Source organism: Artibeus jamaicensis, unplaced genomic scaffold (genome assembly GCF_021234435.1).
Source record: "Artibeus jamaicensis isolate MK-2021 breed Jamaican fruit bat unplaced genomic scaffold, CSHL_Jam_final contig_471, whole genome shotgun sequence".
Classification (NCBI taxonomy): domain Eukaryota; kingdom Metazoa; phylum Chordata; class Mammalia; order Chiroptera; family Phyllostomidae; genus Artibeus; species Artibeus jamaicensis.
In genome coordinates this window covers 1,167,898-1,195,384 of record NW_026521850.1, presented here as the reverse complement: position 1 = coordinate 1,195,384, position 27,487 = coordinate 1,167,898, and the positions used below count along the sequence as shown (strand labels likewise).

Here is a 27,487-nt window from a genome sequence, read left to right as displayed (position 1 = left end):
TCTCCTGGCTACCCAGTGTCTCAGCGAAGTAGTCCCCACTCTGCTGTGTGGGGCGGGGGCACACTCCCCTCGCTGTCCCTGCCTGCGGCCTCTGAGGGTCCCGAGTCCACAGCCAGACTCAGTCAGGCCTCCCGCAGGGCAGGGCTGGGCCCTCGGCTGCCCCAGTGGGGACGCAGGGGGCCCGGACCCAGCTGCTTGGAAAGGACCCTCACCCACCTTCCTGTTCACACCCGTGCACACACACAGTCTGTCACGCTCGCACACACATTCTGCCTGCTCCCCGTGTTGCTGGGCCCTCCTGCTCTCTTCTCCCGGGGGGTTATACGCCCCTCCCCCCACATTCCTCCCCCTCTGCATGTCTCTGCCGCTGTTTTTATTGGGTTTGGGGAAGGAGAGACTTGCCTGGCGCTGCTCTGTCTGCTCTGTACCCCGAGACCCTGGGTTCTCTCCGTCCTCGGGGCCCTACGACACGAAGGAGGCTGGCAGGCCCTCTGGGGGAGGCGCCGGGCCTCTTCCGGCCTGGGCTCACCCCAAGGCCTCTCCGCTCTGCCTTCCAGAACATGCCCAACGTCCGTGACCACGATGCCTCGGTCTACCTCCGCCTCCAGGGTGATGCCCTGTCTGTGGGCGGCTACGAGAGGAACCCCATCTTCTGGGAGGAGGTGAGGGACACGGGGAGTGGGGGAGGGGTCGCCCTGCAGAGAGCAAGGCGGGCAAGGAGCTGCCCGCGTGGGTGAAGGCCCGAGGCCAAGCTTGCCCATCTCCAAGGCTAAAGGCAGGCCAGTGTGGCCGTGGGTTGGTGGGCAACGTGGGCCGGCTCATGCAGGGCTTTGCAGACCACAGAGCGGCTCGGGGGTCCACAGGAAGCTCAAGGGCAAGAGTGGACATGACCTGACTTAGGAGAATGGGTTGAGGGAGGGCAGGGAAGCAGGGCCCCCAGGGGGCGCTGGGCGGGGGCAGCACACAGGCCCCGCTGCAGGGTCGGTGAATGGGGGACAGACCGAGGATACCTGTAGAGGACCAGGGCGCCCTGCCACTCCTGTGGGTGGCGTCACGGGGCACGTCTTCACCCCCCCCCCCACCGGCCAAGGTGTCGGACAAGTTTGCTTTCGGCCTCTTCGACCTGGACTGGGACGTGTTCGCCCAGCATATCGAGGGCGCCATCAACCGGGTCCCGGTGCTGGAGAGGACGGGGGTCAAGTCTACGGTCTGTGGCCCAGGTGAGTGGGGCGGCCCGGGGGCGGAGGCTGGGTGTCTCTGGGTCATCTGGAGGCTGGCCTGTGCCAGGCAGGAGCCTGGTGTCCCTGTGCCTTCTCGTCACCTCCTTCCAGTGGCTCCGGGGGTGGGCATTGCTTCTCTTCTCTGCAGGCCAGAGAGCTAAGCTTGGCCGGGGCAGAGATTGGCCCCAGTGGGCACACGGCCAGGCTTCCGTGCCACCCCCGCCAGTGTGAGCACCTCCTAACACCCCAGGCCCGGCTCCTGACCTCTGCTTAACTCGTCCCGGGCCTCGGTGTGTTCATCTGTGAAACGGGCTGAGTGAGGACCCCGGTCGCAGGACTGGGGACCACAGTCCAGACCAGTCCCCTCTCTGCCTGCTTTCCAGAATGTTCTACCTGGCTGGCTGCGACCTGGGCGGACGGCCTCGCCCCTCTGAGGGTGGGTGGGCCCCGACCCGGCCCTGCCATCCACCTCGGGGGAGAGCTGAGCTGCGGGGTTGGAGAGCGTCAGGTTCCCAGGTCCCCAGAGGGCCCACAGAGCACATCCGGGGCTGCGGGCCAGGGACACAGACCCACAGAGCCGGAGAGCTCGTCCAAGGCCACCAGGCCCGGCCCCTGCAGGACGCCTGCCAGGCGGACTCCCGGAATCCGAGATAAACCTCTTGCAATCCTGCCCCAGCAACTCACAGCCCCACAGGGAGAAGTGCCCGCCCCCTGACTCCAAGGCCTGGGACGGGGCTGTCCTGGGGTGGCCCAGGGTGCAAAGGGACTCCAGGCGGGGGCAGCAAAGACAGCTGAGCCGAGGGGGCCGGGCGAGCTTCCCCATTGCAGGGCTGTGCAGAGAGGCTTGGGGACAGACAGTGCTGCCCAGACGGGACTGTGAACGAGGCTGCAAGTCCCTGTGCCTTGGCGCGGTCACCTGTGACCTGGGTGACAGAGAGCTGCCCCGCAGGGCCTGGGCAGGGAGAAGCCACTTGCAGGAGCAGGGCCCGGCCCGGGCCCAGCATCGGCTGTGGGTCCGGTGAGCACATGTGGACAGCCAGACCCCTGGGGGCAAAGTGGTGTCCCAGGCCACTTGGGGAGTGAGGGGAGACAGGACAGGAGAGGGGTAGGGGCCCGATGCCTCGACTGTGGCTGCCGGGCGTCCAGCCCTCTCCATCGGTGCAAGGGGTGCCGGCCTGAGCTGCTTTGATCTGTTCAGGGCCTGAGCAGGCCTTGGGTGAGAGTCTCGGTTTCCGAGGGAGGGAGAGGCTGTAGGGTGCCCGGGCCCGCCTGCAGGGGGCAGCGTGGCCACGTCCTGAGTACAGGCCTGTGACTCACCCACCGCCCCCTTTGGCCTCCCCTTGGCCTCCAGGAGCTGGTGGTGGGAGACACAGGCCTGACATGGGCCCCCAGGCACCGATGACCCAGGGAGCCATAACCCGGGGAGCCGGCTCAGTTTAATTAGACCGGGGGTGGGAGGCTTCCACGGAGGCTCGGCTGGGGAGGGAGGGGGAGGAAGGGCCCCCCGCTGGTTTCCCGGCTGCGGGGGAGCATCTGGGGAGGTCAGCGGTGCTCCTTGCCAGGAGCCCAAGAGCAGTCGGGGCCTCTGGCCTCTGGGACAGAGCAGGGAAGTTGGTGGGGGGGGCAGGCGGAGCTCCCATTCCAGGGCTGCAAGATTGCAGCCGAGGTGGGGTGTCGGTCCCCTGCACCCTGCATCTCTCTCTGTGTGGCTCACTCCCAAGTCATTTGCTAAACATTCGAGAGACCCTGGTCCCTGGAAATGGGCTCCTGCTTGCCACCCCCTCTCAGTCACTCGGGTGCTTCCGAACTTCCCGTCCGCCCGCCCAGGGCCTGGGGACACAGGGGCTCCCGAGGGCCGGGGGTGCAGCCTCACCTCTGCTTTCCGAAGCTCCGCTCTCATCTCAGAGCCGCCCTGCCCCCCAACCCGCCCCCTCAGCAGCCTGACGCCCCCCTGACCACCCCCCCAGGAAGCTCACCCTCCCCTGCCGCCACCCTGTCCCCTTCCTGCCCCCAGGGGCCTCCCTTCCCTGCTCTTTCCGAGCTCCCCGAGGTCCCCGAGGCTGGGCCTCCTTCAGCATGGATGCTGCCCTCCCCTCCCCAGGTCTGACCTTGGTCACCACAGGGAGCAGAGGCTGGAGCTGGGTGGCCTGGACTCGGGGTCCCAGGTCCATTGTCCTCTCACGGGGACCAGGCTGGACCTGCATCCGTCCCCCGGGGCGGGGCTGCCTGCTGCCCCACTGAGGACCACCAGACCCGCAGCCCTTCGAGGCCCCTTGTTCCACGGCGTCTTCTCACCCGAGGCTCCCTTTTCGCTCCGCGCGGACTCCCTCTGTCTCCCTCGCCCTCGTCAGGCCCCCCAGAGTGGACTCCCAGGCTGAGCCCTGGGCACCCCCAGGGGGGGCTGGGACCCCCTGTAGACAGATGGCGTCGCAGCCCCGGAGGCACTTACCTCTATGCCGATTTTCCAGATGAGGGAGCTGAGTCTCAGAGGCGAAGTGACTTGTCCAGGGTCCCACAGCCAGGAGGGGGTGGAGTGGGGCTGGGCCCCAGGACTGTGGCCGCCCAGCCCAGCGGCCTGGGCTGTTCGCCGAGGGCCCTCTCCCTCCACGCCCTGGCTCCTGCCTGAGGCAGCCCCGCAGCGGGGGTCTTGGTCCCCATCCCAAAGAACTGAGGATCATCCGGTCACTCAGTGCACATCTGCCAGGTCCCTACTGTGCACTAGGCCCTGGACACCACACCGAGCAAAGCCCAGTCCCTGCCCACTTGGTGCTCAGGGTCCAGCGGGCAAGAGTGCCTGGCAGTGACCCAGCAGAGAGATGGTGCGGTGGGGGGGGACTGTGCGCTGCCCAGGGGGGGCTCTGGGAAAGGCCCCTTGTCAGCAGAAGAATGTTGACAACCACGAGGCTAATGGGCCCCATGAGGCAGGACCAGCTCTGGCGGTAAAAGTGGAGGTGCTCAGGGGGCTGTGGCAGGAACAACCAGGGAGGCTCCCTGGAAGAAGTGGCATGGATGAGGATGAGCAGGGTCTGGTGGATGGAGGCGCCTGCAGAGCCCTGTCTCTCAGGAGGCCCCGCCCGCCTGCTGCAGCCCCTCCCTTCCATGTAGAGTCCTTCACCCCGGACCACAAGCCGCTGATGGGGGAGGCACCCGAACTCCGAGGCTTCTTCCTGGGCTGTGGCTTCAATAGTGCAGGTGAGTATGGGCGGAAGCTCCCACGTCGCCCCTGTGGCGTCTTGTGGCCTCTCCTCAAGTTCAAGCTCCCACCGGTGGCACCAGGAGCCCAGGCCTAGAAGGCCTGCAGGGATGGGTGGGGTCTGGTTGGAAGGCAGGCAGCCCCCCACGCCCACCCTGGCGTGAGGCCCTGGGTTTGGGGAGCAGTGCTGCCCGTGGGGACTGGGGATCCCTGGGGCAGATCACAGGCTGTGGCTGTGCTCCTGGCAGGGATGATGCTGGGCGGCGGCTGTGGGCAGGAGCTGGCCCATTGGATCATCCACGGACGCCCGGAGAAGGACATGTACGGCTACGACATCAGGCAAGTGCACACAGACATTGCCCGGCAGGGCGGTGCCTCACCAGCCGTCCAGGGACGTGGTGTGGTGGGTGCAGGAGCCAGGGCTATTTGGAAAGGAGCCTTCCCCTGAAATCCGGGGGGCTTCTTGAAAGAGGTGGCAGCAAGGGAAGAAAGGGAAGGAGGCTGTTGCGAGTTTGCATGGTCTCCAGTCCCCCTGCCTTGCCCAGCTGGCCAGACAGTTCCAGGACCAGCAGCCGGACCCAGCCCTCCACTGTGCAGATGGAGTGGCGACGGGTGGGGGCGGGGCTCGGCTGCAGCAGCTGTGCCCCCTGGGAGGCTGGCGGAGAGGCTGTGTTGGGGGGAGGGTTGAAGTGAGGAGGCCGCGCTCATTAAGGTCCCGGGTGCCCAAGGCCCCGCAGAGAGCGAATGGAGAGCTGGGAATGCCTCCTGATACCCGAGCCCCTGGCAGGGTCCTGGCGGAGGGACTGAGGACCCGGTTTTGCCCTGTGTTCCCGGTCCGCGGCCCACCCCTCCTGTCAGGCCCCACGGCAGTGACCGACTCCTCCGTCTGCGACAGGCGCTTTCATCACTCGCTCACGGACCACCGCCGCTGGGTCCGAGAGCGCAGCCACGAGTCCTACGCCAAGAACTACTCTGTCGTCTTCCCCCATGACGAGCCCCTGGCAGGGCGCAACATGCGGCTGGACCCCCTGCACGAGGTGCCTGCTTTGCTCCTGCCACTTCTGGGGGGCGGGGGTGTTGGGGTGACTGAGTGCACTTGGGACCCCACCTTCGGGGCCCTTGTAGACGCCGTGGTTCGTGGTTCGTGCGTTTCCAGGTGCTTCCAACAGAAGGTGCTTAGAGCAGGCACCCAGGGAACCGTAGTGGGCGTCGACGGTGGGCGTGGCATGACATGGGGCAGTGGGCGGGGCATGTAGGGTGGTGGGCGGGGCCTGGAGGGCTGAGGGCGGGGTGTAGGCGCCCCGCCCCAGATGTGCTCCTGCTCCGCGCCAGCCTTCTCTTACAGTGGCCGAGGCCATTCCTGCCAGGTGACCCCTGGGAGTGGGGTTGCTGGGCCACCCAACTAAACGCCACAGATGGGGCTTCAGTGGCAGAAACCCACTGCCCGTGGTGGCACAGGCCAGAGGCCCTGAGCGAGGCACCGGCCCCTGGCTCCTCCTCCTGGCCTTTGGGTGGCCACCTCCCGACATGTCAGCGCAGGGTGGGCAGAGGGCCCTGCTGTGTCCGGCAAGGGTCAGGGCCTGCTGTTGCACCCCAGCTCCCTCCTCAGAGCCCCATCTCCAAACACCCACACTGGGCTTGAGGCTTCCACACGGGGGTTGGTGGGTCAGCAGTTCAGTCCGCAGCAGGAGGTAGTTCCACAGGCTGGAGGCTGGAGTTTGGGGGGGATGGGATAGCTGAGGGGGCCTGGAGTGGCGGCCTGGGCCTGTGTCCTGGCTCTGGGAGCGAGGACCTCCTTGCTGTCTGCTCAGCTGGGTAGGAAGTGGGGGACCTGGGGGCTGCCCACCCCGCACGGGCGCCTGACCCTGTGTGAATGGCACTTGCCCTCCCTCCCAGGAGCTCCTGGCGCGGGGCTGCGTGTTCCAGGAGCGGCTTGGCTGGGAGCGGCCGGGATGGTTCCACCCAGGAGGCGCGGCTCCGGTGAGTGCCCCCACCCCCACGCCTGTGCCCTCATCTGCCCTCGACCAGCCCCTGCCCAAGGGGTTGCGGGTCCTGCTGTTCCTGCCACCAGTGCAGCCTGACCCGCCGCCTGTCTGCCGTTTTTTTGGGGCCCCCTCTGCAGAGCTCCTCGTGGGTGTTGGTGCTCACAGGGGCCAGGCCTTCTGGGTCCAAATGGGCGCCTGGGGCAGCTTCTTCTCCTCCGAGGCGGGCAGCGCCCGGGACCCCCACAGGCTGCAGGAGAAGTTAGAGCGGCTTCTGCCAATTCTGTGCCTGTATTTCGGCAGCTGCCGGTGCTAGTTTATGTGAGTAGGAGGACCGAGCAGACCCCAGTGGGCCTTCTGTGCGTTCCTGTGTGAGCCGGGGCTTCGCAGCGTCTGGGTCCCCTGGGGTCCCAGACCCCAGAGAGAGGACTCAGAGCGCCCTGCTCTGGGTCCCTGGGGCCGGTCCTTTCAGCCCAACCAGGGGGCCATTTCTGATCCTGCTTTGAAGGAATTAAAATCGCTTCCCGGTGGCTGTGTTCTGCCGGACCTCCTCCAGCCCAACCCACTTCCGTCCCCTAGCAGCCCTGTGCCAGGCCACCGCCAGAGCTCTTAGATGGCCTCTGCTCGGGGTCCCAGAGACTCACCGGGCACCGTCCCTCTCCCGTTAGTCTGTGGAGACCCAGGGCCCCCCTAGGTGTGAAGCACTGGGGGAGGGTCACCTGGGAGAGTGGAGGAGACAAGGCTCGAGACCGGCAGGTGGAGCAGCTGCCCCTCGAGGCGCAGGCCGGGCCGCTGGGGCAGGGCGGGTGGGGAGGATGGCCGGGGCAGCACCTGCAGAGCCGCCCGCCTTCCAGCCGGTCTGTCCCGGGGTGTCCCTCTCCCCGAGAGTCCGTGGGTGAGGAGAGAACATTGGAGTGGGAGCCGGGGACACACCCTAGAGACCGAAGATGGACAGGCCCCCACCTGGAGCCGTCCTGGGGGTCCAGGGCACTGGGTGACTAGATCATCCCCAAACCTCTAACCCTTGGCCAGGCTGCAGGGGCTGGGGTGCCCCTCTGAGGCCTCAGGGGCCTGGGGAGCTGAACCTGTCCGGGCGGAGGACCGACTCCCTGCAGGGATTCTGGTTAAAGGGCCCTCCCCAGGGGCCTGGGCTCGGAGACCCCAGACTGAGTCCAAACTTCTCACTTAGCTCTTACCTGTGAAAAGGAGGAAAGACTGGGAGGGGCTGGTGGGCTGGCTCCCACGCTTCCGTGGGAGCCAGAGGAATGTGGGGAGGAGGGGAGGCTCCGCCATCAGGAGCTGGACCCAAAAGGTTAGGACAGGTGGTGGCTGAGGAACCAGCCTCTGGGGACCCCCGCCCCCTGGGGTGGTGCCAAGCTCTGGCCCGTTCTGGCTGTTACCTGGGACGACTTGCGGTCTCTCTCTGCCTGGGTTTCCTCACCTGTAGAAAGGACCCCCCCCCCCCAGGAGAGGGCCTGGCCCAGAGCCGGCCTATCCTGGATCGCCATGGCAACAGCCTGGGGCATGGTACTAGGCCATCCACTCCTTCATGCCCAGGCCTCCCCGCCGCCTTGGTGTGGCCCTGAGGTCTGGGGTTGGGGACGACTGGCCCGGCCTCCACCCCCAGGGCCCCTCTGAGACCCACCGCCCAGCAGCACTGTGACCAAGGCTCCATCTGTGCCCCTGCCACCACTGCTTGTCTCCACAACACGCTCACGGGCTGGCAGCCTTTGTGACCAGCCTTGTCCCTGTTGGGCGGGAGGGAGGGCGCAGGGTGGGGGCCCTCACCGACGGCGCCCTCCCCCAGGTCCTGCCCTACGACTACTACGGGGCCTACGGACAGCAGGCGCACCGGGACTACACCTACGGCCGGCTGCTGCAGGGCGACCACACCTTCGACTTCCCGCCCCACCACGACCTGGTAGGTAGCGGAGTCCCCCGCTCCTTGTCCCCGTCCCCCACGTCCCACAGGCCTGGCCCTCCTGGCCAGGCTCCCTGCTCCGTCCTGTCCCCCGTCCTCCCTTTGGGGCTGACTCCGTTCCCAGGACAGATGGGGTGACGTTCTCCTGTCGCACGTGACCCCCTCCCTCGGTACCGAGACTCAGCCAGCCCTTAGGCTCCAGGGCCACCTCGCTACTTGGGCTGGGGTCTGGCTGTGCGGCTCCGACCGGGGCCTTCGCCTCCCTGAGTCTGTCTGCCTGTCTGTTTTTCTGTCCGCACTGGGAGCTGTCCTGGGGGCTGTGCAAGCTTTTGTGAGGGAAGCCCTGCCCCTTCCATGGCCTCTCGCGGATGGGTGCCCCTCGGCCCCTGCAGAGCCGGCCCTCCCGTTGAGCAGAGCCGGCTCAGCCGAGGTGGGTCCGTGGTCTGGTCCGCTGCCCCTCGCCCTCCACCTGTGGGCAGGTGAGGCTGGTCCACCAGGGCCCCTCGCCCGGGGCCTGGCTCCCCGCGCCTGTTGGGGTGGAGGTGACAGGGTACTGGGGGCCAGGCCTCCCCCCAAGTCTGTACCACATGGGGGTGCTCACGGGCAGCTTTTGTAGAAAGTGCAGTGCCGGCGTCTTTGCCACTTTGTGAAGCAGTTACGAAGCGGAGCTTCACTGTCCCTGTGATGGTGGCCAACTGGAGAGGTAGCCTACGCCCCACTCAGGCCTCCGTGTGCCTGTGGGGCCAAGGCCCCAGCCCAGGGTGCCCAGAGCCCAGGGGGAAGCACGCTGGCAGGGTCTGTCTCAGTGTCTGAGGGCCGGGCAGCAAGGCCAGCGTCCTGGGCACTGACCTGTGCGGACACCCAGGGCCCCGGCCCAGCAGCGCCCTGGGGCTGCCCCTGGAGACCCTTACGCCCACACTGGGGACCTGGCACAGGACCCGGGCACATGCCCCAACCAAGAATCTAACCAGCAACTCTTCAGTTTGCAGGCCCACGCTCAGTCCACTGAGCCACCCCAGCCAAATACAGGAAAATTTTAACTTTTTTTCCTAGTTGTTAAATGGAATTTTGCATTTCTTTTGTTAAATTTATTCATAAGCGTTTTAAAATCCTTTGGTATAAATGAAATTATTTGCTTAAGTTCATTTTTGTAAGATTTCATTTATTTTTACAGAGGGGGGAGGGAGGGAGAGAGGGAGAGAAAAATGAGTGTGTGGTTGCCTCTTGGGCGCCCCCTACTGGGGATCTGGGCCACAACCCAGGCATGTGCCCTGACTGGGAATTGAACCTGCGACCCTTCGGTTTGCAGGCTGCTGCTCAGTCCACTGAGCCACCCCAGCCAGGGCTAAGTCCATTTTTTTTTTAAAGATTTTATTTATTTATCTTTAGAGGGGAAAGGAAAGAGAGAGGGAGATAACATCAAGGTATGGTTGCCTCTCGTGAGTCCCCTGCTGGAAACTGGCCTGCAATGTAGGCATGCGCCCTGACTGGGAATCAAACCATGATCCTCTGGTTTGCAGGCCCGTGCTCAATCCACCGAGCCACACCAGCCAGGGCCTAAGTCCATTTTTGACTGTCCATCGCTAGTGTGTGAACACATAACAGTTTTTGTGTGTCGTTATATATCCGCCTTGTACCCTGTAGGGTTGGCGAAGCGTTTTGTGAGTTCTGCTCGTTTTTCAGTGGTTTTGTTGGGACTTTCTGGATGTAAGATCACATCTTCTGCACATAGGGGCCGTTTGGCTGCTTCCTCTCTGGTCCAGGCGCCTTTGATTCCTCCTTCTCGCCTGGACGGCCTGCCTAGGACTGCCCCGCCCCCGCGCCACGCTGCACGGTGGGGGCGGAGCTGGGCCCGTCCCACTGCTCGGCTCTCGGGGACATCCCTGTCAAGCCGGTGGCAGCTGTGGGTTCTTGCACACTCGTGTCACCCGGCCGAGCCACTCCCTCCCTCGGGGTCGTTGTCGCAACCAGGTGCTGGGTGTTGTCACACACATTGCCGCATCTCTCACTTCCCTCCTTCTGCTTGTGTTGGGGTTACCTTGCTCTTCCTGCCTGGCCTCTCGCAGCGGAAGGCCGGGCCCTGCTCCGAGTGGTCATCTTCTCGAGTGTCGGTGTCCACAGGCGCAAAGGCCACCCCCACATGCTTTCACACGTCCCGTGCTTACTGTCACTCACTCACTGGCTTCCTGATTCCCCTCGGGATTTTCCTCCATCTCTTGGCGATTTAGGGACGTGTTGTTCCGTCCCACCCATTTGAGGATTTCCCGACGTCCGTCTGCTAGATTTCTGTTGGGATTCCACGGTGGTCGCAGGAGAGACTCCGTCCGATTTTAGTCCTTTTGAAAGTGTTGAGTCTGGTTGGCAGCCGAGGAACCACCCTGGGCATGTCCCCTGTGCTCGAAGGGAACGTCCCAGGGTTTCTGAGCCAGGAGGGATGCGGGGGAGGCTTGGGGCAGGTGGCAGTAGAGAGCCCCAGTGCGCGCACTCCCGGGGCGGCGCCCCCAGAGCCCAGCACGTGCTCCGCACCCCTGCAGATTGAGCGGGAGTGCCTGGCCTGCCGCCGCGCCGCCGCCGTGTTCGACATGTGCTACTTCGGCAAGTTCTACCTGGTGGGCCCGGACGCCGGGAAGGCTGCCGACTGGCTGTTCTCCGCCGACGTCAGCCGCCCCCCAGGTAGGAGGTCGGGCTGGGCCCCGCTCCTGCCCCGCTCAGCACCTGGCAGGACTCTGTGGGCACAGCCCTGGGCACTGGAACCAGGTGGCAGCTGACCCTGTCACCTCTGGGCTCCCCCAGCCCGTGGCCCTGCCTATGGGCTTGGCCCCAGGCTCACCCCCACCAATGGCCCGGCCGCGGATGGTGCAGCCTCCCCTCATGCTGACCCTCCTGGGGGATGACAGTGCTGGGGGCCTGCCTGCCCCCGTGTAGGCCACTCGGGTGTGGTGGCATGCCCGAGCCTCGGGGTCTTCCCGGGGCCCCCTGCCACGTGGTTCTCCAGACCGAGCGCGGCACAGACCGGGTCCTCCTCCCGCCAGGCTCCACCGTGTACACCTGCATGCTGAATGCGCGTGGGGGCACCGAGGGCGACCTGACCGTCAGCCGCCTGGCCCCCAGCCTGGAGGCCACGCCCCTCACCCCTGCCTTTGAAGGTAAGTGGTGCCCCCGCCACAGGACAGCCCTGCTCTGGTGACCGGCCCCCCGATGGCAGACCGGGCCGGGCGCCCAGCGCTGCTCTGTGCTGACCGGTTGTGCCCGCCGCACGCAGTCAGGGCCTGGGCCATCGGGGTCCGCACTGTGGCGTTGAGGAGTGGCCGTGGTGTGGGCGGTGGGACGCGGCCGTGCCTCCCACTCGGAGGAGCTGTCAGCCCCCACCTGCCGTGGGCGGCTGTGCTGGGTGGGCTCCCTGAGCCCCTGCACACCCCCAGCCTCGCGCCGGGGCAGGTCCGTAGGAGATGGGCCCACGGGACAGGCCCGCACTGGACCTGCTGAGGAGAAAGTGTCCGCGGAGCACGGAGCGCCTTCGGTGGAGGGTCTCGGTCGGCGGGGTCAGAGGCCTGGTGTCCCCTGTGGGGCTCGGCCCTGGGGGGCAGGGGGAGCTGTGGCCCAGGCTCTGGGAGGGAGAGGCGGGGCCAGGAGCCCTCTTTGGAGGGCTGGCTCTTTGGTCCGTGACAGCGCCTGGGTGTCAGGCTGAGGCACTGGGGACCCAGCAAGAAAGTCACACAGGAAGGTGCTGGCCCATACGGAGTTCACACCTGTGGGGCAGTGGTGGTGGGACAGGCTTGCCTCACTGCCCACAGGGTCGTTCAGGATTCATTTGGGGGCTGGGCCTCGGAGGTGGCCGCTGAACTCAGGGTCACCAGAGTAGCCCTGGCCGACGAGAGGTTGCCGGTGGACATGAGGCTGTGAGCTTTGGGTGGCGGTTTCCTGGGGGTATGTGAAGCTGGGGTGGGGTCGCTCCTCTGGCCGTGGGTGATGGGGGAGCCGTCTGCTCACTTGTCCCCCCAGCTGTGGTTTGGGGACCGAGCGGCCGGAGGGGCCTCAGGGACCTCACTGTGGACCGTCCCGACAGACGGGCGTGGGGACAGTGTCCGTCAGAACACTGGCTGAACATGGGCCGGACGGGCAGGGTGACAGGAGGCCTTGGGAAGCAGCTGGGCCGGGGCGAGGAAGGCTTCCTGGAGGAGGTGGCATCTTCGAAGGACAGGCGGGTCGGAGCTGCCACCCAGACGGGCAGGGAGAAGAGAACCAGCATCGTGTGGGCAGGTGTGGGGGGGCGGGGGGGTGGAGAAGGGCTGGTGAGAGCTTTGTGTGGCCTGCGCCCCCAGGAGCGTGCAGGCCGGGCCCCGTCCCAGAGCTCATGTGCTGCCGTGGGGACGGGTCCGAGAGTCCCCAGGGAGAACTCCGGGCACAGAACTCCCCCCCAGCAAGGGCTGGGCGCGGCTCTGCCTCCGTTCTCAGGACCCGGGTGGGGACCCGGTGGTGCCAGGAGGGCCGAGAGCGGCCTCCCGAGCCTCCGATCCCCAGGGTGGGCCAGGCGGGGTGCCGGGAGGTCCGGCGTGTGGGAACCGGCAGTGATGTGGAGGCCGGCGAGGAACAGAGGCTCAGAGAGGAGAGGAGACGCTCAGGGGCTGTCTGGCACCCGCTGAGGGGGACTCGGACGCTCCTGCGGTGACGTGGTGTCAGGGCTCGTAGACTGTCCTGCACAGTAACCAAAGCCCTGGCCCCAGTGAGGGTCCCATGCTGTGTCCCGTGTGAAGTGAAAATCCAGGGCCCTGGGCGGGCGGGTCTGGCCACTGTGCCCGGGTGGTCGTCCGTGTTGGAGGAAAGAGCAGGCCGCCCTTGCTGCCCTCCCCTGCGCGCCGTCCAGCTCCAAGCCCGTGCTCCTCTTCCAGGGGACGGCTTCTACCTGGCCGTGGGCGGGGCCGTGGCGCAGCACTGCTGGTCCCACGTCACCTCGGTGCTGCAGGACCGCAGGTTCCGGTGCCAGCTCATCGACCGCTCGGAGGACCTGGGCATGATCAGCGTCCAGGGCCCGGCCAGGTGAGGGGGGGGCGGGGAGCCACCCACCCAGGCCCACCTGGGGCCGTGACCCCAGTCCCCCGCCCCCAGCCTGGGACCTGCGGGCAGAGCCCTTCACTGGCCCCGAGGGGGAGGCCAGTTTGCTGAGTGACCTGGTGAACCAGGGCCCCCATTCCCGACAAATCCTTTCCAAAGCTCCAGATCAGAAGTCGGACTGAACCGCGTGGTAAGTCAGTGTCCGAGGACTCGGGGGTCCCGAAAGGGCCCCTGAGGGTCTTTGGGTCACTGACACAGTCTGAGAACACAGCCCCCCTCCCAGCAGTGGGCGGAGCTGCCTGCCCCCTGGGCCAGGAGTGGTGTCTACACGGAGAGGGGAGGCACAGCCGCCTGCTCCCCGGATGGAGCTCAGTGGACCCGGGTGCCCGCCGCCCCTCCCGCCCCCTTGGCCTGGAGCTGGGGCACCCCTTGTGCGGCTGAGCCCCTTCAAACCCTGGGCCTGGCGGGGAAGACACCGGAGCGGCCCTGGCCCCAGGACCGCAGACAGGACGGGCTCTGCGGGCTGGCTCCACCTGGGTCTGGGAAGTGGGGAGGGCTGTTCCGGACGTTCCTGGCTAAATGTGGCGAGCTGTTGCCTCGGGGCGGTGCAGGTCCGCAGCTCCCAATGCCGTGGGGGTGGGAATGAGGGTGGGCAGTGGCCTCCCTGCAGCCCCAGCACCCTGGGGGTCCCCTGTGGGACAGAAGTGGGGGGCCATCTCCTGCCAGTGGGGAGCTAGCCCTGCAGTGTGAGGTCAGGCTGTCCTCAGTCGGTCTGCTTACCCGGCACCCTGTGCGGGACACACGGTCCCCCGTGCCCCGCTCCCCACCCCGCCACAGGGCAGGCGCCCGGGAGTGCCCAGCCAGCGCCCTTGGCTGACCGCCTGCCCGCCTTCGTGTGGCCCGCAGCCGGGCCATCCTCCAGGAGGTGCTGGACGCAGACCTGAGCGACGAGGCCTTCCCGTTCTCCACCCACCAGCTGGTGAAAGCAGCCGGGCACCCGGTAGGTTCCAGCCGCCCTCGGGGTGTGGGTGGCAGCCATGCCCACGAGGGAGCAAACCTGGGGCTGGACTTGGGAACCCAGTGCCCTGGGGCAAGTCCCTCTGCCCCCCAGGACCGTGGTGCCCCGGGTGAAGCAGACACCACGGACCCACCCACCGGGCCTCCGGGCCTCCAAGGGCTGGCGGGTCCACGCCAGCTCCGGCCAAGTTGCACCCGAACCTGGCCCTTGGGGCTCAGTGCCCAGCCTCTGCCGGGGAAGCAGCCTCAGTCTCGCCCCACAGCCGCCCTCAGAGGCCTTGGGGTCCAGCTCTGGGGCAGCACGTCCCTTTTCTGGGGTCCTGGCTGGCAACGAGGGGCGTGCGCCCCGCTCTGACTTCCCGAGGCCCAGGGGAGGGGCGGGTCGGAAGAGGCCGTCCCGGGGGTCCTTGCCACAGTACGGAGCCTCCTCCATCACAGGCCGCTCAGCCACGGCACTGCGGACTTTCTGGAACATTCTATGGTGGGGCCCTGCTGGGCACTGCAGGGGGGTTAGCAGCCCCCCGGTCCTCCGGCGCCCCACACCAGGAGCCCCCCGCTGTGGCAGCCACATACGTGTGCAGGCCCCAGGGGGTCCCCAAGGGACAGAGTCGCCGGTGGTTGGCCACTGCTGTCGGATCGCCCCCATGCTGGCGGCGGTCACGGCCGGTCCACGTTACCCCGGAGGGTGGGTGTTCTCCAGGCGAGCTCGGCGAGGGCGGGCGGGCAGCCCTAGGCGGCCCAGCCAGGAAAACACGGGGGGCACACAAATTCGAGTCAGTAAGGCAGATGTGGCTGTGAGGACGGGTGGGGCAGACGGACTGACGGACGGCCCTTCTCCCATCTCACAGGTTCCCCGGGGGCCCCGGGGAGGGAGAGTGTGAGGGGACACCGAGGGGGCCCTGCCGGCCTGCAGAGGGTCATCTGGGGTTCGGGGTGAGTCTGGGTCCCATTGGCAAACACAGTGACGTCGGTGCAGAGGCCGCCAGAGGGACAAGATGCGGCAGGGCCGCCGGCCGGCCGGGCTCCGGGCTGGCTGGGCTCGGCTCCGCCGCTCTCCTGAGGCCAAGCTGGGGAGCAGGAAGCGGGGGAGGGGGTCTCTGTCTAGCCTGCTTCCTGCCTCCTTGGTGTGAAGCTGCCTGCTGGGACCAGGGAGGGTGGGCCCTCTGGGAGAGCAACACACCTTGCCCCCCGGCTGCATGGGCCCTGGTGCCCCCGAGGAGGGGCTGCAGCCCCCGACCCCGTCTGCCACAGGCCCCGGAGTGCGGAGTCGGGGTGGGGGAGCGGCGGGGCTTGGCATCCCTCACCCTGTGTGTGGTCCAGGGGTCGGTGGGGGGCGGACCAGGTGGGGGTGCCTCCCTCTCTGCAGCCGCCCTGGCCGCCTCCCCAGGCCAGGCTGTGACCGTCTGGCTGCACCTCGGCCCGCGGGGCCCAGAAGCCCGGCTGGCGGAAGCAGAAGCCAGACAGACATCAGGATGAATCTCTCCCTGGGTGACAGGCGGGGACGCGGGGTCAAAGGAAGACGAGTGAGGGAAGCCCTAACTGAGACAGACAGACAGACAGGCTTCCTCCCACCCTCTGTCCCCACCACGGACCGTGCGTGTGACCACAGAGGCAGGGTCACCCCCTTATGACACCAAAGTTGGTTTCTTGCTCTTTTAACTGTCCCTGGGAGCCACTGCCCTGCCTTGGACGGGCCCCCCCCAAACGGACCGCGCCTTCCACAACCCAATTATTGACCTGAGGCAGAGTCCTCAGCGCCGGGACCCAGACGCGGTCATCGCCGGCCACCTGCGGTGGCTTTGGCGTTCTCTCCCTCCTCCCTCGTGCTGTCCTGGGCCTTAGGGGACCGGAGGGGACAGAGGCAGAGAGCTCTGCAGCATTCACCGCCGCACTGTCCACTCATGCTCGGCCAGTCCGGGTGCCCCCTGAGTTCTGGCATTTCATTCCAAACGGGCGGATCCTATGGCCAATGCCGAGCTTTCTCTCCCCCCACCCCAGCCTGGCTCCGGAAGTAACGCCGGCCAGGTGCCGGGCACTGAGTGGGATCGGGGCTCCAGGTGGCACTGCCATGCGAGCCGTGGGAGCCGGGTCAGCACGGAGCCCGAGGGCCTGGGGGCAGAGTCACCCCGGTGCTGGATAGAGCAGGGAGCCAGCAGTCCGGGTTCCTTCCCTGCCCCGGCCTTCCCTGGGGCTAGGCCTCCAGGCCTCGGTTTCCCCACTCTAGGGCCACGGCGACACATGTCTCGAAATCTTTCTGGGCCGCCCCACAAGCCTGTGCAGACGTCCCGAAATCTCCTGGATCCGGGGGGACTTCATATTCCCCTAAATGAGATCTTGTCTTGGCTCCGGCGCGTGTTGGCGCCTTCTCCCTCAATGCGGAGAGAGGCTGGGGCCGGAGCGCGGGGCCGGGCCAAGTCTTTATGGGAGATGGCTGGGTCCCGGCCAACCAGATGCGGGAGAGGAATGTGCGTCTGTGCAGTCGGCAAGGCCTCCTGGTCGCGGTGTGCGGACGGCAAGCGCCCGCACCCTGAGCCGCGGCCCCGGCCCGGGGTGGGTGGGCAGGCGTCTGCCGCTGCGCGGCGGGACCCACGCTCACAGCCATTGGGCAGGTGGGCGCCCCGGCTGGGCCGCGTCCCCAGCTGAGCGGTGTTTATTGTGTTGCAACGATTCTCCGAGCCGCCTGGAGCGGCCCCAGGACTCCAGGATCTTGCATTCCTGGAGGAAGGACAGAGGGCCGGGGACGCTGTCCCCGCGGCAGCCAACTGACCAGATGTCCTTGCTTCCCACATGTTGGCCTCCAGGCCACTGAGGTTCCCAGTGGGAAGCGCTGGCCTGGTGTGGTCACTGAGGCTGACGTGCTGTTCCCGGCACCTCGGTGAGGATGGGGGCCCCTCTGCAGGGCCTCAGGCCCTGGGTGGGACGCTCAGCCTCAGACGATAAAATGTTTTGCTCCTGAAAATTGATTTCAGGTAAAAAAGAAATTGAATTCCTTTTCCTGACGTTAGAAGCCCTCGCCGTGGATTTGGTCACTCGGAGTGGAAGGGTCTCCCTCCCACATGCACCCTGCAGACAGCCCCGGGGCTCAGGGCTGGGGCCCACCCCCCGGGACTGCCTCCGCCAGTGGGGTTACGCCGCCCCCCGAAACGTCCCTGTGCACAGCCCGGGCACCTTCGCCGTGAGCCCAGGGACACAGTGGTTGGAAGCAGGTTGTCGGCGCCGAGGGACCCTGGGCGTTTTCCCCAGAGAGCCCAGGGCCCCCCGGGCCAGCTCCACCCTCTCTCCGGGGAACGCTCGGCTTCTGACTCCGCAGCCCCCGCCGCTCTGGGTGGGTGCAGTTGGTGGCGCCTTTCTGAGGCCGGCCCGTAGCCTCGTTAGCAGTGTGAAGCCCAAGGCTGCGGGGAAGGTGGGCTTGGGGCAGGGTCTGCGCCCAGCGTCCCGAAGGCTGGGGGAGGCACCCCTAGGGTCGGACAGCCTCCGCAGAGCTTTTCAGACCCTCAGAGGGGGTCGCGGCTGTGACAGGTGTCTGGGGCGTCTCCCCTCTTATGCTCCTTCTGGGGAACGTCCCCGCACCCTGCCCCAGCAGCTGTCGGGATGCACTCCCGCTGGCGGCCGGATAGCGTCCGGCTGTGAGTCTGCGTTTCCCCGTCACCCATCGGAGGACACTCAGGTGGCTTCGGTGGCTGTCGTGACCGGTGCCGCGGTGAGCGCGGGTGTGCCAGCACCGACCTGAGCTCTTGCCTTCAGTCCTTGCGGGTTCGCCCCTGGCAATGGAAGAGCTGCGCGTCGGGTGGTTTCACTGCAAATTCCCACCAAGTCACCACCCCGGTTCCCTCCAAGTCGCACCTGCTCTCGTCCCCGCCAGCCACGCCCGGGGCTCCGTGTCTCCGCATCCTCGCCAGCACCGGCTCTTTCCTGGGCCCTTCTTCTATGAGTAGCCGTCCCGACAGGGATGAGGTCGCGTCTCACGGTGGTTTCTATTCGAATTCCTATTTGCATTTCTCTAGTTGTCAGTGGCACGGACCAGCTTCTCCTGAGCTTCCTGGCCCCGTGTTTAAGTCGAAGACTCGTCTCCTCCAGTCCCTGACTCGTTTCTCGGTCGGGTTATCGGTGCTGCTGTCGAATCCCGGAGGTTCTCTCCACGTCCCGGGCACTCGGCCCCCGTGGGCGTCCCGTTCTCCAGCCCCAGACGCGAGGGGCCGTTTCGGGACCCTCTCCCCTGCTCTGGCGTCTTGTGTGTCTGGCTCTGCACCGATGCCAGGCCGTTGCCGTGGCAGCAGCCTCGCAGGTGGGGAGCTGGAAACCAGGGTGCGGAGTCCCCCAGCTCTGCCCTGCGCTTCCCCGATTGCTCTGGCAACCCGAGGCCCCCGTGATTCTGTGTGAATCTCAGGACGGGTTTTTCCTGAGAAATGCGCGGGGATTTCGGCCGCAAGTCCGCAGTGTGAGTATCGCCTCGCAGTGTGGACGCTGGGCAGACAGTGCGCCTTCCAGCCCACGAACGCGGGGCCTCTTTCCACGCACTCCCCTCTCCCACCAGAGTTCTGTGGTGTTCGGCGCATAGGTCTCTCGCCCCCGTGGCCGGGTCTGTTCTTCGTGCCGCGATCGTGAGTGGGCGTGTTCACCCATTTCCTTGGTGGATGCTCCTGGGTGGCGTCTAGAAGCACCACCGACCTTCCCGTGAGGGTCTTGCGCCCCCCAGCCTCACCGAGCTTGTTCGTTAGTTTCAGCCATATTCGGGGGGCTCTCTACGGTGAGAAGGGGACGTCAGCAAAACCTGGTCTCAGTCCTTCCCGATGGCCCTCCCCGGTTCCGTGCCTCCGTCCACTGCCCTCGGTCCCCTCGGGGCTTGCTGACAAAGGCCGCCCCAGCCCCAGGTGGGGGCCGACGCCGTGGCGCACCCCTGGCCACGCCCGTCGACCAGACGCGGCACCGAGGCCGGAGAGGCCGACCCAGTCGATCCGTGTCCCCCGCGCCCTCACGCTCGGCTGCTCCCGACAGAAGGGAGGACACGCTGTCCCTGCCGCTTTGGCGACGGAAGATGAGTGTCCTGAGCGGCCGTGACCCTGTGCTCGCTCTCAGAGAGGGTCCTGGAGCGCCCCGGACCCGCTCCCTGGTTGTGCTGGGAAGCAGGGGTCCCTCGCTCCTGCCTCTTTCCTTCGCTCAGGGGGTGTCACTCAGCCGGCCTGCGCCCCAGGCCTGCGTGCAGAGCGCAGCCAGGAGTCTGACCCAGCACCCCTGTCCCCCGCCTTGCTGGGCTTCTGGGAGCAGGGGAGGGGGCTTCATCCCACCCCTGAATTCCCCTGCATTCAAAGGGAGCCAGCTCGGCTGGGGGGGAGCCTGTGTCTGCCCGACCAACGCCCTCAGTGCTGGGCTGTTAACCGGTGAGCTCCCGGAGGCCTCTCCTGCTTCTGCAGAGTGAGGTTGGCCCGGAGCCCGCGGCTGCCCAAAACCAGCCCGTCTCTGCCGGGGCCATCCTCGCCCTTTATCGGGCCATGGCTTGCAGCAGGGAAGCCGCAAAAGGTCAACGGTGCGTTTCCCGTGTCAGTTTGGACTTCCTGAGAGGTGGGGGCAAGCCCCACTCAGAGCGAATGGGTGCTGTGTCCAGAGCTTTCAGAACTCGGCCATGGGATGGGCGCCCGAGCCTGAGGGGCTGGCTCTGCTCTTGGGAGCGTGGACCCCGCCCTCCAGGCCACCGGGTCCCACCGGAGCTGCTCCGGGCAGGCCTTTCAGGCCCGAACAGCGACCGAGCTGCGTGTCCCCGGGCCGAGGGCTCAGGCTTCCCTGCCCGGGCCCCCATGGCTTCAGGGTTTGCCTGGAGGTTGGAAGCAGACACCCAACCAAACCCAGTGCGCGGGCTAAGGCCCAGGCCGCCGGGCCGGAGCCTCCCCAGCTGGTGGCAGCTTGGACGCAGGTGGGCGGGACACACCCAGAGACCAGCTGCCCCGGGTGAGCTGCTCGGGCCAGACGCTGGGTCCTCAGTCCAGTGACAGGGACTCTGATAAGAGACAAAGACAAGACAGACACAAAGGGGAGGTGGCCAGAGAAGGGACGCGGAGACCGGTGCGCACGGGAGCTGGGAGAGGTCAGGGGGGCGGGGGGGCCTCCCCGGAGCCCTGGAAGGGGGCACGCCTGGCCCACACCTGGGTTTCAGACTCGAGGCCCCCGGAATCGGAAGGGCACGCATTTGTGTTGTGTTAAGCCACAGACTTTGGACCGTTTGTGACGGGGGCCTGGGGCCCTCACACAGTTGCTTAGAAGAGCGGAGACCCAGGCACAGCGCGTCCACCTCCTCCACTTGCTGCCCAGGCCCCTCCTCCCTTCAGGGTCCTCCTGGGAACCCTCCTGGGGCACCCGGGAGGCGGGCCAGCCCGGCCCGGGCACCGGTGTCTGAGTGCCGCTGTGTGAGCCGTGACGTCCCCCCAGGTTCGGGCCATGAGACTGTCCTTCGTCGGCGAGCTGGGCTGGGAGCTGCACCTCCCGGCGACGTCCTGTGTGCCTGTGTACCGCGCCGTGATGGCGGCGGGCGCCAAGCACGGCCTCGTCGACGCTGGCTACCGGGCCATCGACTCCCTGAGCACCGAGAAGGGTGAGCCCTGGTCCGAGCGGTGCTGGGGGCAGAGAAGCCCCCGTGGCACCCCCCACCACAGTCCATATCCTCATGGCCCCCGCTGCCCATGACCCCGACGCCCCGCCCCCGGCCAGCCAGGGACCGTGCTGCGACCCCTGACACCCGCCCACGGATGGGGACTGGAGACGGGCCAGGCTGGGTTTGGGGTCGGCGCCCCGTTCCCTGAGCTCCGGGACCCCTTGGCAGCCGTCCTCCGACATCCCGGCCGTGGTGAGAATGCGGGGTGGCTGGCGGGGGCCCGGTCGGGGCTCTGAGCGGGGTGTCCCTCCGCACAGGCTACCGGCACTGGCACGCAGACCTGCGGCCGGACGACAGCCCCCTGGAGGCGGGCCTGGCCTTCACCTGCAAGCTCAAGTCCTCCGTGCCCTTCCTGGGGCGCAAGGCCCTGGAGCGGCAGCGGGCCGCGGGCCTCCGCCGACGCCTGGTCTGCTTCACTGTGGACGAGTGAGTGTCTCGTGGTCCTGGGTCCGCGAGGGAGGGGGGTCCACAGGGCTGTGGGGACGCTTTCTCGTGGTGCAGCTTTTAAAAGAGAAAGATTCCGTGGAGCCACTGCTTAGTGGGTGGATCCAGGCAGCGGGCCGGGTGACGGTGACCCTGTCACTGAGCTGGGACCTCCCGTGTCCTCTTGGGACGGGGATGGTGGGGGAACAGCCAGGCTGGGCCACCGTCCCCCTTGTATGGAGACCATGGGTGCCAAGGGGCCGGGTGGCTCAGGCCAGCCATGCAGCCGAGGTGTGGAGAGCCCTGGCTCGGGGGATGGACCCCTGGCCGGGTGCACCTGCTCCGGGCAGGAGCCCAGGCCCCCAGCCGGCTTCCCCGGGCGGGGCGGCGGTGTCCCAGCTGTCCCCGTGGTGCCTTCCAGGAAAGTGCCCATGTTCGGCCTGGAGGCCATCTGGAGGGACGGCCTGGTGGTGGGCCACGTGCGCAGGGCCGACTTCGGCTTCACCATCAACAAGACCATCGCCTACGGCTATATCCGGGACCCCAGCGGTGGGCCGGTGAGTCCTGTCCCCCGGCCCTGTGAGGGGCTGCGGTGCACGGGAGCAAGGACCCCGTGCCTGTGCCAGTGGCCCGCTGCGTCAGGTGTCTGCACACCAGGGGTGTGGCGGTCCAGTCTGCATCTCCCGGGCTCTGAGAAGGGTCTCAGCCCCGTGAGGGGCGGGCCCGCAGGGGAGGAGGCGAGGCCGAGGAGTGGGCAGGGGGGAGCCCCACACCCGTCAAAGGTAACGTGCGCCAGCCTCCGCCTCCTGTGCCCCCAGGTCTCCCCGGACTTCGTGAAGCGTGGGGACTACAGCCTGGAGAGGATGGGGGTGACCTACCCTGCCCAGGCTCACCTGAAGTCCCCCTTCGACCCCGACAACAAGAGAGTGAAGGGGGTGTACTGAGGGCTCCACCCCCACCCTGACTCCCTCGGGGCCTGTGGCACCCAGGGCCCGGCCCGGGACCCGGCCAGAACTTTGGTCCCCCTGCTTGTCCCCCACGTGCGGGCATGGAGAGGTGGAAAGAGACCCCAAGGGCCCATCCTTGGCCCATCCTTGGCCAAGTGACCAAGTCATTGACCAAAAGGTAGTCTCTAGTCCACCCACCCCCCAAACAGACCTGCAATGCCCTGCCCTTAGGGACCATACAAGCTTCTTAGAAGGTGCTGGGTGACGTGCACAAGCCCACTGTAACCGCAGCAGGGTGAAGGGGCTCCACCTGTGGTTGGGAGCCTTGGAGCTCCCCAGGTGCCTCTGAAATCAGGGCGGGGCCGGGTTGGTGAGTGGAAGGCAGAGCGCGCATGTGCAGACCGCCCCCCCCCCCCCAGTCAGGGCCACCTGGCTGGATGGTCCGTCTCCCGGATCCCAAGGCGGGGGGTGTGGAAGTCTGGAAAGAAAGCCCCTCCTGCCCCCTGAGAGTTTCTAGCCTGGAGACTGGGAGTGGGGGGGGGTGCCTCCGATCAGTGCCCCCCACCATTGCAGGCAGAAATGCCGTCTCCTGCCCATTTCCCTGGGAGCTACTTGTGGGCTTGGTCCGAGTGAGAGCCTGGTCAAGTCCTGCCTGGGTGGCCTTCGTCCTCTCTGTGTGACAGGCCCCTGCCTGTCCTTGTCACCCAGGGGAAGGCCCTTGCACAGAGCCTTAAGAGGGGAGGACTCCTCTGCTGCCCCGTGCCGGGCATCCGCCCCGGGACCGGCCCCTGCCCCGCCCCCACCCCACCCCCAGGGGCATTTCCTCCACCACTGGGCAGCCCAGGGGCCAGGCAGCCTCAGCGAACCGCAGCCCACGTCATGCCCAGGGGTCCGTGGGCCTCTGGGAGGCAGGGTGACAGATGCTTGGGGGACAGAGAGGACACGGTTCCCACACACAAGCTCAAAGGGCAGGGTGGTGGCGGGGGACAGACCCTGGACGCCCTCCGCTGCTCCCGTGCTCGGAGCCCTGCCCTGGGCCGTGCCGGGTCCGGCCGGGCCAATAAAGCCGCAGCCTGGGAACACTTGTGCGTGGTGGAGGGTCACTGGAGAGCTGGTGCGGGCCCTCGCCAGGCCCCGGCCAGGCTGCAGGGGCCTCTGGCCCTCTCGGAGCCCCTGCAGCCTCCCCTGCTCATCTTGGCCGGGCTCCAGCATGGGAGGGGGCGGGGGTCTAGGGAGGCCAAGTGCACCCTCTTCCCAGACAGCCTGGCCTGCAGAGCCTGGGTTGGGCCGCACCTGTTCATCCCACAGGCTGCCTCTGGGGGGCGCCAAGGACAGCGAGTCAGGCTCGCCTTCCCATCAGACCCCTTCCTCCGGGGCTGCGCCCAGTGACAGAAACCCTTGTTTCGCCCTTGTTTGGGGGTTTGCTGCTCCCCAACCCCGCTGGAGAGGGCCGGTGAGGGAGGCCACCCCGGTCACCTCCCACACTCCCCCGCCCCCTCAGAGCTCTCCCACCAGCCACCTCGGGCTTCCTTCCTCCCCTGTCCGGCATCTAGTTCTGCAGTGTCCCTGCAAAAACAAGCACCGTGCAGGGAATCCGGGGCCAGCTGGGCCGGGCTTGTCTGGAGGCTGAGAGGGGAGAAAGGGGCCTGGGTGTCCCCAGCAGTGCCGGGGGGCTCAGGGTGGGGTGGTGCCCGACCGAGGGCTGGGGGAGGTTGTGGGGCCCACGTCCGTGTGCCCAGCACAGGCATCTGCGTCAGAGTGAGGCTGGTGGTGCTCAGCCTCTGGACCCCCGTGGTGAATGGGAGGGACCCCACTGGCAGTGACGAGGTGCCGTCCCCCACCCGAGTGAGGATCGGGGGCCCTGGTAACGCAAAGCCTGTGGGGGACACCCGGCGCCCTGGCTTCCCTGGGGCCTCACAGGCAGTGGGCAGGGGTGGGGGGCACAGCTCCCTCCAGCACAGTGGACGAAAGTGGCAGCGGGCGCCTGTCCCTGTGACCTGAGGGCAGGCGTGGCTCCCACCCACGGCCTCAGCCAGGGGCCCAGCTGGCGGGGCTTCTGCCTTGTGAGGGGCTCCTGCTCCTCGGGGGGCCACTAGCCTGGGTGGGGGCCTGGGCTGCCCTGGGCCCTCAGTAACTGCTTGCTCCCCCCCCCTCACCCCCGGTTGTCTTGTTTCTGGTCTCAGGTGAGGAGGGGGCAGGGTCGAAGCCCCAGACAAAGCTGAGACGTCACACAGGTCCCCACTCAGAAGCCCAGGGAGGGAAGATGGGGTGCCCCGTTCTGCGGGAGGCATGGCTGCTGCCCGGGACCCCCCCCTGCCTGCCTCTGGCTCGCCCCAACTCAGGCCTCTGCACAGCTGTTCCTTCTGCCAGAATAGCACCCCCCCAAGATGCTGGGGGACGTGCTTCCACACCCCCACCAGGCTTCTCACTGACGTCGCTCTCCTGGCGAGGCTGTCCCTGCCACCGCGTCCTCCTCTCCTGGTCTAATGACCGTCACGGCCACCTGCTGCCCAGTGTGACGGGGTCTCACCCCACTCCCGAGGATGACCCACGGTGGCCACACGTTCTGGTGCCCAGTGCTCAGGTGTCTCGGACTGGACGGAGGAGAGGGCAGGCTGGCGTGAGACCCAGGACCGGCGGGGCTGGGGGACGTGGGGCCGGCTGGGGGCGGCCTGGGTCCGGACCTGTGTTTGTGAGCAAACAAGCTCGAGGGCGGCTTCCGGACCCACCCTACCGGCTTCGTGAGGGGCCACAGCTCAGCCCCTCTGATGGTCAGAAGCGCACAGCAAGGCCTCCTGGGTTCTGGTCTGGGAGTTAGGGGCACAGCGGGCTGCCTTCCACCTGAGGAGCTCCCGGAAATGCCGGGGAGCGTGGAGTGGGGGGAGGCACAGGGAGAGGGGCTGAGCGAGACCCAGGCCACTGTCCTCGGCCTCCAGTGCCTTTTAGAAGGCCCTGCTCCTCCCCCGGCTCAGGGTGCGTGTGTGGAGGGGGCTCCGTGGGGCACTTTCCCATAGTGGCTAGTGGCCAACTCTGGTCTGGATGTAGCGGCAGCCCCCAGGACCCCTGGGCTCCGCCTCCCCATCTGCAGGACAGCACGAACAGGTTGGGGGCCGAGCTGGGGGAGCCGAGGAGGGTCTATTGCCACCGGGGCATTTGGGGGTACTGCCGGTGGTCACACAGGGTGCTGTTGACCTTCTGCACCGGGGCCAAGAGGCCGAACCTCCCCTGCGAGAGGGCCCCTCCTTGGTCACAGAGGCTGGTGCCCAAAATGCCCCCGGGGTGGGAGGTCTGTGCTCTGCCAGGTCAGCCACTGCGGCCTGTGGGGAGAGCCGGCTGCCTGGGCCCCGCCCCCGCCCAAGGGGGCTGGACCTGCGCCCTGGGAACTCGGTGCATTTGCTCTGTCTGGAGCGACAGCCATGCGCCCCACACGGCTCTGGAGCACGCAAGGGAGACCGAGGCCAGGGTCGCTCAGCGGGGGGAGGAAGGGGACCCCAGACCCTCACCCCGCTCCTCCCATCTCCTATCCCTGCAGAAGGTGGGCGGCCCTGATAGCTGGTCCCCAGGGAGCTGAGCGCCCCCACAGGTGCAGCACCTGCTGCCTGGGTCGAACCTGGGGCCACTCCTGGGCCCCGCAGCTCCCTCCGGGGCCTCAGTTTCCCCATCGTGTGTGTGTGTGTGTGTGTGTGTGTGTGTGTGTGTGTGTGTGCTGGGCGTTATCCCAGAGCCAGAGGCAGGGCGGCGGCTTTATCACAAACATCAGGTGAGACCGTACGGGGGGCGGGGAGGCACACGACGCACTCAGTGACCTCATGGGAGGAGCCCCGAGGGCGTCCCTCAGGAGGGAGTGACCAACGGAGCACTGGGGAGCCAGCACAGGGCAGGGGTCAGGCGCCACTGTGGGCCTGGGAGTGATTTCTAATCACGACTCATCGTTGGGGGAGCCTGGGGGAGCCGTTTCTGCTCCAAGACCCTCGATTCCCTCTTTGTGAGATCACAAGTGCCTCTCAGGTGTTTGGGGACAGAATGACAGTGGCCAGCGAGGGCCTGGTGGTGTGAGGCCCGCAGAGCTCCAGGCTAAGGGCGGGGCTGTTCGTACCGGCTGACAGGCGCGAGGGGTCTTCTCCTTGGCTGAAGACCGAGCCCAGAGGCGGGCCGGCCTGGCCACCCTCCCAAGCCTGCCCTTTGCAGGAGGGGCCTGTCACCAGAGGCTGTGAAGACGACCGAGGGCCGGCTCTGCAGCCGCCCCGCCCTGCGACTTGCCACGCTCGAAGCCATGATTTACTCCACGCAGCGAGGGGCCCGCTCGTCCCCGCAGTAATGAGGTGGCTCACAGGGGCAGGCAGCCACGCCGCTGGCATCCGCAGGGTGTCAGCGGGCCCTCGCCGGCCCGTCCATCACCCTCCCTCCCCCCCAGGCTGAGCAGCGTTTTGCTGAGCTGGCCGGACAGAGCCTCATCTGTCACTCGGAACAGACACCAAGAGCCCAGCTCCGCCTCACGTGGGAGGCATCTCTGAAGGGCGGGAGGAGGAGGTCGGCGGGGGCCCAGGGCCCACGGGGGACAGACTCAGCCAGGGCTTTCTCTGGTGGGAGTGGGGCCACCCTGGGCGTGAGCTTTATTGTCTGGTGAACGGGCACCGCCTCGGCCCATTTTGCAGATGAGAAAACAGAGGGGCGGGGGGCAAAATGGCCCGTCCAAGTCACATCCCGCCAAGAGGCCCACAGGCTTGGGAGGCAGGTCTGCTCAGGGCAGGAAGGGCAGAGAGAGGGACCGTGGTGACCCTCCCATAGGAGCTGGCGCCCAGGCCTGCACCTGGATCTCCGTTGTCACATCTGCGGTGGCGGCTGGCGAGGGGCTGGGAGGGTGTCCCTCCAAGTGGGCGAAAATATCTATTTACCCAGCCATGGAGCAATTTCCGAGGCAAGTCGCTAACTAGCTAAGTGCCTGTCCTGTCTCCGTGGGTGTGACGAGAAAGCCACTCTGCAGGGGCGAGTTTAGGCAGCAGCCGGCACTCGGCCAGAGGGCCGTCAGCGCAGCTGGGGACCTGGGGTGTGGCCCGGTCGGCGGAGTCCGCCCGGCAGTCCACCCCGA

General features: G+C 67.1%; 1 protein-coding gene across 7 annotated transcripts in view; it reads left to right on the top strand.

The window, feature by feature from the left end:
- The window catches only part of SARDH (sarcosine dehydrogenase), a 33,348-nt gene extending 9,845 nt beyond the window's left edge, over window positions 1-23,503 (top strand). For 6 of the 7 annotated variants that reach the window (XM_037127684.2, XM_053667757.1, XM_053667759.1 and 3 more), the window contains 15 exons: window positions 558-662; window positions 1,091-1,220; window positions 4,326-4,412; window positions 4,662-4,752; window positions 5,309-5,450; window positions 6,310-6,393; window positions 8,203-8,316; window positions 10,851-10,989; window positions 11,349-11,462; window positions 13,206-13,353; window positions 14,275-14,368; window positions 20,806-20,968; window positions 21,286-21,454; window positions 21,873-22,008; window positions 22,270-23,502. In XM_037127684.2, coding sequence (XP_036983579.2) covers window positions 558-662; window positions 1,091-1,220; window positions 4,326-4,412; window positions 4,662-4,752; window positions 5,309-5,450; window positions 6,310-6,393; window positions 8,203-8,316; window positions 10,851-10,989; window positions 11,349-11,462; window positions 13,206-13,353; window positions 14,275-14,368; window positions 20,806-20,968; window positions 21,286-21,454; window positions 21,873-22,008; window positions 22,270-22,395 — 1,842 coding nt within the window. In that variant the 3' untranslated portion in view covers window positions 22,396-23,502. Of the gene's footprint in view, window positions 1-557; window positions 663-1,090; window positions 1,221-4,325; window positions 4,413-4,661; window positions 4,753-5,308; window positions 5,451-6,309; window positions 6,394-8,202; window positions 8,317-10,850; window positions 10,990-11,348; window positions 11,463-13,205; window positions 13,354-14,274; window positions 14,369-20,805; window positions 20,969-21,285; window positions 21,455-21,872; window positions 22,009-22,269 lie in introns of all 7 variants that reach the window. The other variant, XM_053667756.1, reaches the window with a different exon arrangement.
- Window positions 23,504-27,487: the final 3,984 nt, after the last annotated feature.